The sequence below is a fragment of the Lynx canadensis genome, chromosome C2, assembly GCF_007474595.2.
Source record: "Lynx canadensis isolate LIC74 chromosome C2, mLynCan4.pri.v2, whole genome shotgun sequence".
Classification (NCBI taxonomy): domain Eukaryota; kingdom Metazoa; phylum Chordata; class Mammalia; order Carnivora; family Felidae; genus Lynx; species Lynx canadensis.
The window spans coordinates 99,098,069-99,115,626 of NC_044311.2; the positions used below are offsets into that span (position 1 = coordinate 99,098,069).

Genomic DNA, 17,558 nt, shown 5'->3' on the forward strand with positions numbered 1-17,558 from the left:
CTTCTAGTTAGCCTGCTCGCAGCTTCTCTGTGCTACCGAGGTCCAATCAGAGATTTTCTGAAACCTTCCCTTTTTTTCATTATAAAGCTTTCCCAGTCCTCTGCCTGCCTTTGAGTCTTGGTTAAACACAAGTGATGGTGGCTTGCTACAGCAAGCTCTGAATAAATAACCTCTGTTTTCATTTGAGTGGTTTTTGTTTATGTCCCTAGTTTTCCTTGAAGGTTCCGATGAGATGTTGTCTGCACTGCCTGTCACCGTGGACTCCATCCTTTAACCAGATGTGATACACACCAAGGCCCCTGCGCCTTACCCCTCGCAGTGTTGAGTGTGTGTTGACATGGTAAGTGAGCTTTGTGTCTGAGCTCCCCTTTCCTCGCTTTTGAGTTCTGTGGCTACCCAGTCTCAGTTGGATACATGGGTTTTGTTATTGGTTCCCATTTGTTTGGCATCTTTGGTGGAGTCAGGCTGTTCTTTTTCATCCCTTTTTACTCTCTCTTCTGCTTCTGTTTTGTGCTATGCTGTCTAAAAGTATTGTTTGTCACAACGTAGAACACTGGGCCAGCATTCTTTTGGACAAACTTTGCTTTGGATCGTCTATTCTTTGTTTCATTTGTTTTGTCCTTAGAGTTTGGTTTTGATCCACAGAGAGCATTCTGTTTTTCCACCTGCCTTCAGGTGTAGGTCATTGGGTCTACATTTGGAGGCAGCTACCTTCAAGTTGGGATCTCAAGACTCGAAGTGCACAAGCATCGTTTTCAGTTGCCAGCTCTTACAGGCTCAGCTAAGTCTAATTTCTCTCTTCCTTTTGGAGAAGTTCCTGATAAGTGTCTGCTCACTACAGTTCTAATTATTATTTTTTAATTAATTAACTTATTTTGAGAGAGACAGAGATAGTACAAGTGGGGGAGGGCCAAAGAGAGAGAGAGAAAATCCCAAGCAGACTCCATGCTGCCAGCACAGAGCCCAATGCAAGGCTCGAACCCATGAAGCCATGAGATCATGACCTGAGCTGAAACAAGAGTCGGACGCTTACCAGACTGAATCACCCAGGCCCCCCTACAGTTCTAATTCTTACACCTATGTTTCAAGTGACATAACTTCACCAAGGATGACCTGGGCCTTCAATGGCCGCTCTGTGGGACACTAGACTTGAACAAAATCATTTGACAGGTGTCTTAAAAAAGAAAAGGAACGAAGTTTTCTCAGATCCAATGGGGCCTACTTTTTGACTGGTTTGCAGAGGCCTTCAAATGAAATTTTGTGTTCAAAAATTGTTTCACTAAAATATTCTTTGGTCAAAGCTAGTGAAAAACTTGGCAAACTTAATAATCTAGATTCATTTCCATAGTAAGCCTTCCCCCTCCTGGTCCTCCAGTTGCCTTCCTGTGGCCCCCTTCCCCCTAATATTCCTTCTTCTGCACCTCCTCCTTCCTCTTTCCCTTGTCCAGACCTCCTATCTTTTCCCAACAACTCTCTAAAACCTCCAAATGCTAATTGCCTCCAATGGTCTATCCCTCCCATAAGCCAGGTATGCAGATGACTATAGAATTTTTTTTTTTTTAAATTTTTTTTTCTTTCAACGTTTATTTATTTTTGGGACAGAGAGAGACAGAGCATGAACGGGGGAGGGGCAGAGAGAGGGAGACACAGAATCGGAAACAGGCTCCAGCCTCTGAGCCATCAGCCCAGAGCCTGACGCGGGGCTCGAACTCCCGGACTGCGAGATCGTGACCTGGCTGAAGTCGGACGTTTAACCGACTGCGCCACCCAGGCGCCCCATAGAATTTAAACCTCAGACCCAAGATGAATTAAGAAAGATTTTCCTAATCCCAAACAAGACTAGCAAAGATTCATAGAAGAATCTGTAATTCTTTGGGTGCACATAACCCAGAGTTGCCTGACCTGTATCAATTTGTATGCATGTTGATCAGAACCTCCAGTGCTAAATCCTGGATAACACAAGCTGATTGGACCGATCTGGAGAGGGACCTACAGGATTCCTCTCTCCACAAAAAGCCTTAGGGTCAGGAAATGGGCTTGAAAAATAAGTCAAAGTCTTCTTAAAGCCATACCTGAAACATTTTTAATAAAAGTTGATTACATCATAATTCAATCGTGCAAACAAAAAGATGAAACTACAGGAGATTTCAGGATAAATAAAAATGCCTTTCGCCGGCACTAATCTTGCTGTATTAAGTCCTGTCACCTTTGCTTAACCTCTTCTTTGGAGAAAATATAGAACACGAGTGTAGGTATTTCAGATAACTCACAGATTTGTCCCTATCTCCCAGCCCTTAACTATAACTCTTGGGTCCTTGATCAAAAAACATCGTTTCCTGCTCTGTGATACCACATCTACAAATTTATTAGCGAGAGATATACTTCACAAATAGAACTGTAATATTAAAAACGGACACCAGAGGGACTATTTCTTGAGGTTTCAGAGGACTTGTCAATTCCTGATCAACTTGTGTCTGTTCTATATAATCCTTTCCTTCTCCACTATACTTAATGTATACTCCAGATACAGATCTTGAGATTGTACTTGACACTCTATGGGCTAATGTTCCCATGGACATAGGAAAAATAATTGGAACAGAATCTATTAAAGTTCAGATAGATATTACCAAACTGTTATCCACATATCACCAAGGGTAGAAACCTAAGCCAAAAAGTCTTTACGTTTTTAGTTGAGGGCCTTATATTGAGAGTCTTTTCATAACATGCACTAATCCTTGTAACATTTCTGTCCTGCCAGAAATGGACAGAATATATTGATTTTTTCAAGATCTCAGGATATCAATACAATTGTTATCTTTCCTTCCCCATTGGTACCTAACCCAAATATCATCCTGTCATCAGTTCACCCCCAAGCCACCTCCCTCAATGTAGTGGATCATTGCTGTGCCTTTTCGGGGTGTATCCCTACACTGAACAGTCAATATTTTTTTTTTGCCTTCATCTGAAAGGACATGGATATACATGGATAGCTAGGCCCTAAGGGTTTTTTGAAAGCCCCCTCCTATTTTCTTAGGTCCTTAATCAAGAACGCAAAGATACGAGTTTCCCTTGTGGTTTATTTCTGATATAATATATAGATGATTTCCTACTTTGTTAGAGAAGTCTATAGCTCTCAGTCTTAGCAGAAAAAAGGCATAATGTCTCAAAAAAGATAAATTACAATTTTGTGAAAACATAGTAGTCTATTTAGGGTAGGGAGGGAAAAACATTCTCTCATGACAGGGTAAAGACAATCCACGACTATCGTGGACCTCTCACAAAACTACAAATGAGATGACATCTGGGTCTCACTGGATATTTCAGACAACGGGTGCAATTTTTTTCTGAGACTGTGGCACCTCTTTATGAAATGGCTAAGTCTTCAGTAAGATCCACTGTCTTCTGGGGTCCCAGGTTTTACACAAGCTTTCTTTAACCTGAAGAAGGCTCTTCGACAGTCTGCTTCTCTTGACATCCGTAACAAAAGAAACCCTTTTGCCTATTTGTGCATGAGTGTTCTGGGGCTTAAAGCCTTGGAGTTTTAATTCAATTTCATGGAAACCATCAAAAACCCATCACTTGCTGTAGCCTCACCCTCACCCCATTGCAAAGGCTGATACCCTTTGTGTTAGGGCAATACTGCCACTGCAAAACTTGTCGATGCTTCTGGGGAATTAGCTCCAGGTTCCCTGTTAGACTTTATGGTTCCTCATGCAGTACAGACTTTACTCCTGACTGAAAACACACAACACCTTTCAGTGAGTTGATTAACCTCTTATGAATTTCTGTTGACCCTCTCCCCCTTACATTACTATTGCTGCAACACCTTAAATCCTACCACTCTTCTGTTCTGAAGAAGAGGAACCCCATAACTGTGTTACTTCAGTGATGGGACTTTCCTGTACTTTGCTTGGCTTTATTAGAGACTTACATTGAGAATCTTGACCTAATATTTGTTCATGGGTCATACTTCAAAATTGAAACTGAAGTTATCAAGCTATCTCTAATGCTGTCACTAATCTAAACTGTCCTTTATAGGATAGTCCTCTATCTGAGGTAAAGTTAGTCCATATGGCAGAATTGATAACACTTAGAACTTGTTAACCAGCCAAAGACAAGAGAGTAAACATGCATGCAGATAGCAGGTATGCTTCTGGAGTAGTACGTGATGCTTTTAGAAACAAAAAGGTTTCCACACCTCTGCTTTCCTCACCACCCCATCGAAAGTGGACAACAAGCTCAGGAATTTTTAGATGCATTTCTACTTCCTAGTGAGACAGCTATTGTAAAGATTGAGGCCCATGGTAACAGAGATAATATGGAAGTTAAAGGACATGCTTTGGCAGATCATTTTGCCAAGAAGCCAACAAGCTGTCTTAACCAAGTTTATGATACTAACTAAACCCCCAAAGGATAAATCTCTGGATTGAGTCAAAGAGGCTATCATCAAATACTCACATTTAGCCTCTGATTTGGAAACAGAAGAATGGAAAAATGCAGCATACCCTTCACTAAGATAATCCTCAGCATGCTCAAGAAGGCCATTTGGTGGCACCAGAAGATTTCATGGATATTAGCTGAATTTCTCCATGAAGCTACTCATCAGGGTAAAGACAAATTGCTTACTATTTCAAACCAACACTGGTTTGAAAGTGAAAGTTCACCTTCAGATGAATTTTATCCAGCAATCACTCTCCACAGGATTTGTTTATTTTTAGGATGGGTTGAAGCATTTTCTTGCTGAAAATCTTGGCTGAAATTTTTTTCAGTCTCTGAAAAGCTACTTGATTTTGTTTCCAACCTGGGACATACCAATTTTTATATTAAATGACCAAGACATGGTTTATATGAATCCTTTTAAAAGAACTTTGTAAGGCATTACCCCTTCTCAAAAACTGTGCTGTCCTTACCACCTACAAACTTCTGTAAAAATCCAAAGAAACATGGTGTCCTTTAATTAAAATTAGCAAAACTTTCAGAAATACTCGAGCTTCCTTGGGTAAAAGTACTCCCACTATCCCATATGGCCATCTGATCCATTTCCTCAGGGACACATTGGTTATGTCCTTATGAACTGTTAACAGGAAGGCCCATACATTTAGAAATTATATGCCTGATATTAGACTCTTCTCTGCTGCACGGATATGTGGCAAAATATTGCAAGGGAGTCATGTACTATACCCAGTCCTATCATGAACAGCTTAAGCCCGGCTTCCCACAACACTTCTAAAACAGGCTCTTTATGGCCATTACCCAGAAATTTCATGTTGGAAGAGACGTTGGATAAAAAATGCTCTTAAACCTCACTGAAAGGGATCTTATCAGATATTATTACAAATCTTGCCAATATGAAAAAGAATCAATGTCATTAAAAGATATAAGCAGTTGTGGAAACAAAGTCAACTGATATGAGAACAAACAGACTATTTATTCAGAACTTAATATAGGGAGGATTTCGGCCACTATCACTTGCATTTGTCAGAGACTCAAAGACAGGAGGGGAGTGGGAAAGGTTTATAGTGAAATAAACTATAAAGGGAAGACTTCAAAAACACTGATTCGAAGTTGGAATGGGGAAGCTGGAGGTAGACTAAGTAGAAGCAGGATATCTTATGGTTTGGGGAACACATTTGGCTCACATTTGGACCACCCAGAGAGAGCTATATAAACAGCTTTCTTAGTATAACTGACATATTTCTTAGTATAACTTCATATATTTAAAGCACACATATCACCTGTGTTATATACATACATATCCATGAAACCATTATCTATATATTCAATACTCTCTAAAGTTTCCTTCCTCCTTTATATCTCTCTCTTGCTTCCTTCCTTGTTTCCTTTCTATTCCCAAGTGACAGCTGGTCTGTTTTCTGTCACTATATTAGTTTTCATTTTCTAGAGTTTTATATGAATGGATCCACACAGTATGTACGTTTTTTTAGTTTGGCTTCTTTCACTCAGCATAATTATTTTGTTAGAAGAGTTTTGTTAAAAATTTTCTAAGAATTTTTACATCTATATTCATAAGAGATATTGGTGTGTAGTTTTTCTTTTTTTTGCTTGTTTGTTTTTTTTTTTTGCTTTTGTTTGTTTCTTTTTTTTTTTTTTTTTTTTGTAATGGTCTGGTTTAGGTATCAGGGTAATGGTGGCCTCAGAGTGTGAGTTGGGAAGTATTCCCTCCTTTTCCATTTTTTTTTGAGATAGTTTGTTTAGAATTGGTGATATTTCCCCCCCAAATGTTTGTAGAATTCATCAGTAAAGCCATCTGGGCCTGTAGTTTTCTACGTGGGAAGGTTTTTTTGTAACTGAAATTTAAATTTCTTTAATAGATACAGAGCTATTCATTCAGGTTATGCATTTTTTTTTTTTTTGAGAAAGCTTTGGTAATTTATGTCTTTCAGGAAAGTGGTTCATTTTATCTATATTATCAAATGTATTACCATACAGTTGTTCAAAATACATTCTTTTCATCTATAGAATATTTCACCTTTCTCATTTCTGATATTGGTAGTTTATAGGTAATTTTCCTGATTAATTTGTTTAGAGGTTTAGCTATTTAATTAATCTTCTCAAAGATTCAACTGTCAGTGTCATTAGTTTTATTATTTTTGGCCTTTCTATTTTATTGATTCAGTTTTAATATTTATTATTTTCTTTCTTCTTACTTTGGATTTAATTTGTTTTATTTATCTAATTTCTGAAGGCAAAAGCTGAGGTCACTGATTTGAGATCTTTTCTAATATAGGCGTTTAGTGCTATATGTTTCTTTTGAAGTACTATTTGAGTTACATTTCACAAATTTTGATATGCTGTATTTCATTTTCATTTAATTCAAAATACATTGTTTTGATTTCTTGTTGATTAATGGCTTTTTAATAAGTATATTATTTTTCCCCAAATTTTGAGGGATTTGACAAGAATCATTATATTACTGATTTCTAATTTAATTACATTATAGTCAGAGAATATTCCTGGTATGACTTGAATATTTTTGAATTTATTGAAATTTGTTTTATGGTCCAGATTATTGTCCATCATGCTAAAATTTCTGTATATACATGAACGGAATGTATATTCTTCTGGTTGTTAGAGTAGTGTTCTTTAAATATCAATCAGGTCAAAATGATTGATAGTGTTGTAAAGCCTATTATAACTTTGCTGGTTTTCTGCCTACTTGTATTATAAATTATTCAGTGAAGGGCATTGAAATTTCTTAAAAAAGTTTTTTTTAATGTTTATTTTTGAGAGAGTGCGCGCGCATGGGTGGGGGATGGGCAGAGAGAGAGGGAGAAAGAGAATCCGAAGGAGACTCCACATTGTCAGCATGCAAAGCCCCATGTGGGGCTTGAACGCAAGAACTATGAGACCATGATCTGAGCTGAAGTCAAATGCCAAACCCACTGAGCCACCCAGGCACTGCAGGGCATTGAAATTTTTTACTATAATTATGAATATTTTATTTTACAATGCAGTTCCATCTTATTAAGTGAATAAATGTTTAGGATATATATATATATAATATATATATATTATATATATATAATATATATATATTATATATATATATATTGGATTTTTATATATAGGATATATATATTGGATTTTTACATATTTTTGATTGAATGTCCTTTTTGCCATTGTGAAATCATCTTTAAAATTTTTTTTTAATGTTTATTTATTTTTGGGAGAGAGAGAGAGAGATAGAGTGTGAGTGGGGGAGGGGCAGAGAGAGGGGGAGACACAGAATCTGAAACAGGCTCCAGGCTCTGAGCTGTCTGCCCAGAGCCCAATGCAGGGCTCAAACTCACAGGCCGCGAGATCATGACCTGAGCAGAAGTCAGCCGCCTAACTGACTGAGCCACCCAGGCACCCCTGAAATCATCTTTTTTTTATCCCTGGTAATATTCTTTGCTCTGCAAACTAGTTCATCTAATACTGATAAAGCCATTCCAACTTTCTTTTTTTTTTTTAATTTTTTTTTTCAACGTTTATTTATTTTTGGGACAGAGAGAGACAGAGCATGAACGGGGAGGGGCAGAGAGAGAGGGAGACACAGAATCGGAAACAGGCTCCAGGCCCTGAGCCATCAGCCCAGAGCCTGACGCGGGGCTCGAACTCACGGACTGCGAGATCGTGATCTGGCTGAAGTCGGACGCTTAACCGACTGCGCCACCCAGGCGCCCCAAGCCATTCCAACTTTCAATTAACTAATGTTAGCATGATATATCTTTTTCCATCTTTGTGCTTTAAACTTCCATGTTTATATTTAGTGTATGTTTCTTCTAATAGGCATCAATTAAAAAAAATACAATCTGACCATCTCTGCCTTTTAATAGTGGCATTTAGACCATTTGCAATATTTATTTATTTTTAAAGTTTATTTATTTATTTTGAGAGAGACAGAGACAGCATGAGTGGGGGAGGAACAGAGAGAGAGGGACAGAGGGAGAGAATCCCAAGCAGGCTCCACAATGTTGGCACAGTGGGGCTTGAACTCACGGAAACTGTGTGCTCATGACCTGAACTGAAATCAAGAGTCGTATATTTAATCGACTGAGCCACCCAGGCAACCCTAGACCATTTACATTTAATATAATAATTGATATGAATCTATCATCTCGATATTTATTTCCTATTTCACTAGCCTGTTGTTTCCTTTTTTTTGTGCTTTTTCTGCTTCTAGATTAATCAAATAAATTTTAGTATCTCTTTTGTAATGTCTTTTTTTATAAATATCTCTTTTATTATTTTAGTGATGGCTTTAGGTTTATGATGCACATCTTTAACTTATTACATCTACCTGCAAGTAATATTATATATGTCAGGAATAATTTAAGAACCTTACAATAATAGACTTCCACTGGTCTACTCTGGCCTTTATGCAATTGTTCCTGTGCATTTTACTTTTACATATACCATAAACCTCATAATACATTTTTATTATATTTATTTAAGTAGTTAATTACTTTAAAGAGATTAAAATAATAAGAAAAATAATTGTATATATTTATCCCTAAAGTTATTTCTAGTGCTCTTCATTATGTAGACTCAGATTTCTATCTGGTATTATTTTCCTTCTGCTTCAAGTATTTACTTTAACATTTCTCATAGTGAGGATCTCCTGGTGATAAATTGTATCAGTTATGTGTGGAAGCAGTTATGTGTGGAAGCATTCTCATTGAAAAAAATATTTTGACAGAAAAGAATTCTAGGTTAACAGCTTTTTTCTTTCAATACACTTAAATGTTCTATGCTGTCTTTTTGCTTACAAAGTTCTAATGAGAAATAAAATGTTATCCTTATTTTTGTTTCTCTGTAATGTTTCTCTCTGGCTGCTTAAAGCATTTTTTTAAAAATTATTATTACTGGTTCTGAGCAATTTAATTATTATGTACACTGATGTAATGTTCTTCATCTTTCTTTTGTTTAGGTTTTGTTGAGTTTCTGGAAGGCAGATTTGTGGGTAAAGATGTGATAGAAGGACTGAATTAGCAATGGGAGCTTATGGAAATTCTCTTCAGATTGCTTCAGTGTTATCAATCAAGTAGGAAGCAAGGTCACTGGCTAAGACTGAGGACAGAGGAAGATACGTTGGCCATGACAGAAGGTATAAAGTCGTCCTGTAGGAAGGTGGGAGAAATCACTGGGGCATCTTTAATATGGTCTTCAGGCATCTTTAAGGGCACACTTAAAATTAGTAATCATGAATTTAAAGTTAGCATGTTGGGTGTTTTTCTCCTTCCAGTTTCAGCTGCAAAGATGCAGGCACTTAGTGAGGAGTTTTGCAATGGCCAGAACTATGGTTTTGCCCAGAATTACAGTAATTCAGAGAGGGGCAGGGAGTTGAGAATGTATGTAGGGAGTGATTATATTGATTGACCCGTCAATATATGTACATAAAATTTCCCCAATCAGAGTGGAAACTGTTTCAAGGTAGTTCTTCGCATCTAGAAGGTGCTGAAGATGTATTTGCTGATCCCTGTACGGATGTGTCTTAACAGTAGAAAACCAGGGACTAAACGAAGTTGTCTTACTGGAGCAAATTAACTCCATTTTCAAATAAAATGCTTTGTAAAGTCCTTACCATAGCCTACACAGCTCTTTCTGTCCTGGGGCTAACCTATTAAGTCAGCTTCTCTAACAAGCTCCCACTGCTCTCTGATCTCCAGATATACTGAACTTCCAGTCTTTTTTTTTTTTTTTTTTTTTTTATTGCATTTGCCACACAGCTTTGCGTATGTGGCTCCCTCTGCAGGAATGTTTTATTCTTTCCTGGTAGCTGACTCATGCTTTTCAGCTTTCCTGAGTAATTCCAACAAATATTCCTATAAATTTCGTATCTAGTTAGTATCTTCTAGCACTTGTCACAGTCCTAATTTTACATTTGTGTCTGTTGACAGCTGTTTACTACTATGCAGTAAGCTTTCTGAAGACAGGGATCTTGCCTATTTTTAGATCCCGCAGGACCTAGCATTAGTCTATGGCACATTGGTAGGCGGTAATATTTCTGGAAAAAAAAAAAAAAAGGTGAAAGCAAGTCAATATTATATGTGAAGCTTCGTGTGGAGAGCGACATCTTTCTCTTAGAGAATTCACGAGAAACTGGTTAATGTTACATGCCTACCCTCGAAAGCTTTGCCTAGAACCCTGCACAGAGCACACGGACGAGGAACCCACCACACTCCCTGCCAGCCTTTGGGACGCGCCTGCGCTCTGGCCCCACCGGAAGTACGGCGCTCGGGTAGCCTAGGCAACATTCCGGAAGTGGCGGGTTACGTTAACCTGTGGCGGGCCCGGCCGTTCTGGAGCCTGAAGTTTTAGTGGCGGTGGAGGCAGCCGTCGGGAAACGGCAAGGCAGGTTGCGATGACGTGGCGGAGGCCTTCAGCCTGCAGCCCGACCGAGTCTTAGGGACCGGGCTACAGGGCGGGGAGAACAGTGGTGGCGTCTCCCTTCTGTTCCCTAGAGCTCCGGGCGTCTGGGTGGAGGATCTTTACTACGGAAAGCGCACGGCGACTCTGTTTTGCTAGTGTGTGTGCGTGTCAGGTTGCGTGTCTGGGTGTGTTGCTGTCTGGCACGCTCCCCTTACGCGTACCCTGAGTGTGCGCACCGCTGTCGGGCACTTGTGCGCAGAGCTGAGAGTTGGGGCTACCCTGTTGCAGCTTTTAAGGAGTTTACAGTCTAGTAGGAGACAGACTGACTACCCAGGGTACTTGGGGACTGGGAGGGTCATTTAAGTCGACTGATGGCCGGGAAAGAGTGTATCATGAGGGGCAACTTGAATGAGTGGGTTAACCGCGTGGAAGGAAGGCAGTGAAAGTCTGAAGGGTGTTCCACGCGGAACGTAAAGAATGGGTGAAACAACTCGTGAAGACGAGAGCTGAATGTTTGGGAGATGTGAGGAGAAAAGACTGGAAAGAAAAGTCAGCCGGGCCACAAGGCAGGGAGAGGGTCCGAGTGCCTAGCTGAGTTGGATTCCTTTCTGCAGGAGGGAGCCATTAAAATCTTCTGGGGAAGAAAGCAAAGGGCTGAGAGCTATATTGCATTCTTACATCTGGGTAGAGGATTGATTGAAAGGACAGTGTTTGGACTTGTTTCCCTTTCATCAGTTTTCCACTAGTCAAATCTCATCATAATTTACCTTATCTAAAATCCTCCAGTGACTTCCTATGGGTTCTTTAGGATAAGTGTTCAAATTACTGTAGCTTACAAAGCCATGATCTGGCCTCCGCCTTTCTTTTTATCCTCTTTTTAGCCTCTCGCCTCAAATCTGTTAGTCAAACTGCTCAAACCACTTGTAAATGCCTTTTCTGCCACCGGAAACATTTTTCCCCCCACTTCTAGCTTTATTCATACATTAGCTCTCAGCTTAAACATTTTGGGGGCAATTAGAGGAATGCAGTGGTCTTTTCTTACTTTGTAGAGTAAGGTATTTCCATGACACTGAATTTACTTTCTGTGTTACCCATTTATTGTAATTACTCATTTAATTGTGGTCTTCTGATAAACCCTAAGCTCTGTGAGGGTGCAGCCTATTGTACTCTCTTTCTGTATCTCGTGCCTGGCGCTTGGCAGGTGCTTTCAAAATATTTGTTGAAATAACGGATAATGAAATGAGCAAATGGGTGAAAGGAAGTTCCATTAGGAGAAATGAGAGCTTGGACAAAAACAGTGGTGGTAGAAATGAAGTGGGGATAGGGGAGAGACATATTTCAGGGAAAGAATGAATAGATCTGGTATCTGATTGGAACAGAAGGTGGTGCTAAGGTTTTAAACCGGAGCAACCAGAAGGATGGTAATTCTGTTAAGTTCGGAGCACGCCAATTGTGTATCAAGAACTAGAGGTTGGCGGGGAGGGAGGAGCATGGATGATAAGCTGTATTTTGACTACACTGTATGTGAGATATTTGGAAGATGTGCCCAGAAGACAGTTGGAAATGAGGTGTGTTGAGGAAAGGTGTGGAGCCTTGATTTGTGCTTGTTTGCCCAGTGCATTTGTAGTTTTGCTTAAGGGTGTGGGTGAGATCACTGAGGGAAGAGGTGAACTGCCTATTGGTGATCTAGCAAACAAGCTCCATAAGAATTGGCACCGTATTAGACCTGTTTACTATTTTATCGCCAGTGTCATCCAAAAAGAATTATTGCATGAAGAGAGGGGGTGTCCAATGGAAAAACAAGAGGGTTGGGATACAACTGGGTGAGGCTTCTTGGTTATGTGGTATCTGAGGAGGCGCCAACAGAGCCTGCAAAGAAAAGGATAGATGAATAGGAGAGAAACCAGGAGGAAGAGTGCCATGGAAGTCAAGGGAGGGGAGGGCTTCCAGGAGTGGGAGTCTGTAGAGTTGGAAAGGGCTTAAAAGGTAAGACGACGCCAATAATTTTATCTGTTAGGAAGCTATTGATATTTTAGATTTTCTCCGAACAGGCCTAGATTTTCTGGGCTGTGCTGATTTTGTACTCCTTAGTACTACAAACCGTCAGAATATCTCTACAGTCTGACATTTCAACATGTAAACTATAGCTCCCGTGTGAAGTCTGATTTCTCTGAGTAGCACAAGAATCTCTGTCAGACCATAGAGTCTGATCCTGGGTTAAGAAAAATATGGTCATCCTTATTGGTGATGTTCAGGAGAACACTTTTCAGTGCAAAGGTGGTTCCCATGTTACAAAAGTTTGATGTGTAACTGTGGGTTAGTACGTAAAAGTGCCAAAATATGCCTCTCCTTCATTCCTTCATGAAATTTGTTGGTGGAAGGAAGTCCATAGGTGGGATAGCAGCTTAGTTCTACCTTTATGATCTTAGCACACACAGGCTGAACTTGGCCAGTACATTAGTCTCCTGTGCTGTGTAACAAATTACCACACACTTAGTGACTTAAAACAATACTCATTTATTATCTTACCATTCCTGTGGACAGGGTACCGTGCTTAGGGTCTCACAAAGTTGTGATTAAGGTGTTGGTGGTCTGCATTCTCATCTGGAACCCAGCTTGGGAAAAATCTTCCTTGAGGCTCACCTCACTTAGGTCGCTGGCAGAATTCATTTCCTTGTGTCTGTATGCCTTGTATGCCTTGGGAGGGGGGTGTGGTGGTCTTCATACTGACTTTCTGCTGGGGGCTTCCCACAGTTGTCTGAATTCCCTGCCATACGGCCCCTCCCCCCCTTTTTAAGTAGGCTCCACGCCCAGTGTGTGCTCTGTGTGGAGCCCAAGGTGGGACTTGAACTCATGACCTTGAGGTCAACACCTGAGCTGAGATCAAGAGTTAGACGCTCAACCAACTGAGCCATCCAGGCACCCTCCCTGCCCCCACCCCCTGCCCCCACCATATGGCCCTTTTTACAGACAGTCACAGTGACAGTTGGCTTCTTCAAGGCTAGCAGGAGGACTCTCTTGCTCTACTCTCCTTATATAACATAAGGCTTAGATATAAGACTTATAAGACTAGATATAAGACTTATATAACATAATGTGATCAAAGGAAGGATATCTCACATTTGTCTTGTTTTACTGGATAAAACAAATCACGGGGGGAAAAAAAAACTAAATAAGCCATGGATTCTGCCCAAACTCAAGGGTCAGGGATTATACAATGGTCATGATTCATTGTGAGTTGTCTTAGAGTAACCACAGCCAGCTTTGCTAGGCTAAATTGAAGTGAAAAAAAAAAAAAAAAAGATAACAATTGTATACTCAGTTCATTCAGACTTTCATAACAGGATACCAGACTAGATAGCTTATAAATGAGAGGTTTTTTTTCTCATAGTTCTGGAGGCTGGGAAGTCCAGTCAAGGCTCTAGCATGGTCGTGTTCTGGTAAGGCTCCTCTTCCTGGTTCATAGCCAGCATACCTTGCTGTGTCCTCACATGGTGAAAGGGGTTAGAGATCTCTCTGGAGCCTCTTTTATGACGGCACTAGCCCCATTCATGAGGGCTCTGCCTCCCAAAGACCCCACTTTCCAAAGGCTCCATCCATCTCCTAATTCCATCACTTTTGGGGGTTAGAATTTAACATGAATTTTGGGGGACACATTCAGACCATAGCATATCCCTTCATTTCACCACTGTTTTCGGCAGTGAATATGGAGGTGTTTTGGACATAACATTTTCTTATGCTAAAATTGATAACTGTTGATATTTCCACAAATAATACTCAGGCATTTGATCAATTGTTTATATTAATTTCCTTGTCTCTTTGCTTAAGAAAAGTTCTGTTTGAATACATTATATTTATCATCAGAAGTCACCATTAGTGTACAAATAGCTATGATTTAAAAAGTACTGCTTTTCCTAAATTTCAAATATTGTGATGTTGAAGGCCTCACGAATGAAAGAAACAAGTACCTGGGCCTTTTGACTGCTCGTAAGTTTTTGCATACTTCAGATTCATGGTAGGTTTTTCACAATTGAGGCTTGTAGAATTTCAGCCCCTGAATAAGTATAGGATTTTAAATAATGTAACATGAAATGAATTATCTTAGGAGTAACCTGGGTTCATTGTAGAGAATTTGGAAAATATAGAACCAGTCAGAGATAACACAGTGTTGGTACCATTTTCTAGGCGGTGCATTACATTTAGACCTGGTGTTGAATGTCACCTCCAAGCTGCCCATTATGTGACTTTGAGCAATATAATATACGTAATCTCTCTAAGCCCCATTTTTCTCATTTGAGAAATGGTTAATAGCTACCAGTGACATCATCGTCATTAATCCTAAATAGAACTTAGTATGTGCGAGGCAGGGGATCTAAGCACCTTATGTATTTAATTAGTTCCATTTTACAATTACTGGCAAAGCTGGGATGTGAACCCAGACAGTCTGGTTTCAGAGTGTACTCTTTTTTTTTTTTTTTTTTCCAACGTTTATTTATTTTTGGGACAGAGAGAGACAGAGCATGAACGGGGGAGGGGCAGAGAGAGAGGGAGACACAGAATCGGAAACAGGCTCCAGGCTCCGAGCCATCAGCCCAGAGCCCGACGCGGGGCTCGAACTCACGGACCGCGAGATCGTGACCTGGCTGAAGTCGGACACTTAACCGACTGCGCCACCCAGGCGCCCCCAGTCTTTTGTTTTAAGATAATTTGGAATAAGGGGGTCAGCTGGAAAGTTCTGTAATTATTTAGCTGTGTAATGAAGTTCATGTATATGTGTTGCTTGTTAAAAGTCATATATACATATTGTAAAATCCTAGTATACGGAGACTATGAGTCTTTTTCGAATTTTGTGTAATGTTTAGTCCAGTATCCTTAGCATTGCTATTTCAAGTGCCAAGCAAATGTTGGCAATTTCCAAATGCTAGTTTAGTATCAATAGTCATCCCCATTTAGTATTATGTGGAAATATACTAGAAATGATATAACTCACTTGTTTTCTAAACTTTAGCCACCTTTATTTTAAGTAAACACATACATATCTGGTAGTGGTTTTGAATGCTAGAATGCTTAATAAAGAACTCCAACTCTGCCTTTTTCCTTTTGCTTTTAGATTGTTAGCATGTTGACTGACATTTTCTCTATTAATTGTGAAGTTTAACTGATGACAAAGCTTGTGACTACTGCCATAGCTCTGTTTTAGGTCATAATTTTTATTCCTGGAGTTCTTTGTTAAGCAAATATACATAAGTTATTAACTTGAAACCTGTTTTATTATAGTTATCAGTACAGTTTTCTAATTGTGAAGTAAAAGAACCAAGTATTTTTGGTAGGCTGTTCCCTTCATAATGCTTAAATTTTTCTACTGACACTTTATTTTCTTAGATGTCTTTGTTCCCATCTGGTGATACCTAATTACCACTTTTTATTATATTTTAAAAATGTGGTATGATTATTACTTATAGATGTCACTTGTCAGAGTGAACCGTTATGGTACCCGAGGAGGAGGAAGGAAAGCGCTGAAAGTAAAGAAGAAGAAAACGTCAGTGAAGCAAGAATGGGATGTAAGTCTAGGCGGGATAATAAACCTGTAAGATTGCTCTGGAGGAATAGATGTGATGACATGAACCTAGTCTACACAAGACAGTGCTTTAAATGTAATAGGGCTCAATAGATTTCTGGGAGTGTTTAAGAGCAGAATCCTTTGGGGAATTTTTTAAGAATACACATGCGAGGCCCGTAACCTCTACCTCCTTTGAAGAGAGAATCTTAAGAGGGTGGGGAGTGTTTTTAAAAATCTCCCCTCCTGAACTTTGAAAACTCACTGCTTAAGGCAACTGTAGCTAACCTGTGTTGCTGAAGTCTGAATTTTTTTGGTACTTTTTTTAGATTTGCCCATGGCAACCAGTGACATCATAATCATATGAGTGGCATTTTTGGCTGATAAAATGGGTGATTCTTACTCTCTCTCCCGAATTGTTTGTTTTTCACCTCCCGAGGCTGGTCAGTTTCAGTAGAAAGGTTCTGTTAAGATGTAAGACAAGTCTCAAGTACTTGGGACATGTGATCCCTGGCTTCCACTCTGATACTGTTTGGTATTATCACGGGGATCTTTATCTTGTGCAGCTTGGTACTTTAGTTTGGACCATAACACTTTAGGTTCCTTTTCTTTCTAGTTGTGGAGAGCAACTAGTCAGGGACTACTTTGGATCTCTGGGATTCTTTTGGACTTGGAAACTTCTGGGCAAACTGACAGCCGTTTTGAAATGGGTCAGGGGGACTTATCTGCGTTTATATTACTTTGTTGTCATTTGATTTGCTATAAGATATTATAAGGGTGTGACTCTAAGGTAATAAATGAAACTTATTAAAAGAAAAAAAATGCATATGATAAGTTGTCTACTTCAGAGTGGTTACTTTGGGAAGTTTAATATTCTGATATGCTGCTGCTATTGCTTAAAACATAATCGAAACCCACCATTTGAAATTACATTCAGAATTTTCCTCATTTGCTTTTTTATTATCTCTAGTGCTGGAAAAATCTGTTTTTTTGTAGACTGAACTTGAAAGTAGTTTTAAGTCATTTGGAGTAAATGGTGAATGAGGGAGGAGAGATCAAACTGAATAATACTGTTTTGATAAAAATAATGAGATTTTTTTGAAATGGCTTATAATTTATATATAAA

General features: G+C 39.3%; 1 protein-coding gene across 4 annotated transcripts in view; it reads left to right on the forward strand.

Moving 5' to 3' along the window:
• Positions 1-10,758: 10,758 nt before the first annotated feature.
• Positions 10,759-17,558, forward strand: part of SPICE1 (spindle and centriole associated protein 1) — a 54,865-nt gene continuing 48,065 nt past the window's right edge. For 2 of the 4 annotated variants that reach the window (XM_030330063.2, XM_030330064.2), the window contains exons 1-2: positions 10,759-10,857; positions 16,338-16,436. In XM_030330063.2, the coding sequence (XP_030185923.1) occupies positions 16,338-16,436 (99 nt within the window). In that variant the 5' untranslated portion in view covers positions 10,759-10,857. The remainder of the gene's footprint in view (positions 10,858-16,337; positions 16,437-17,558) is intronic. The other 2 variants (XR_003971849.2, XM_032594756.1) reach the window with 1 other exon arrangement.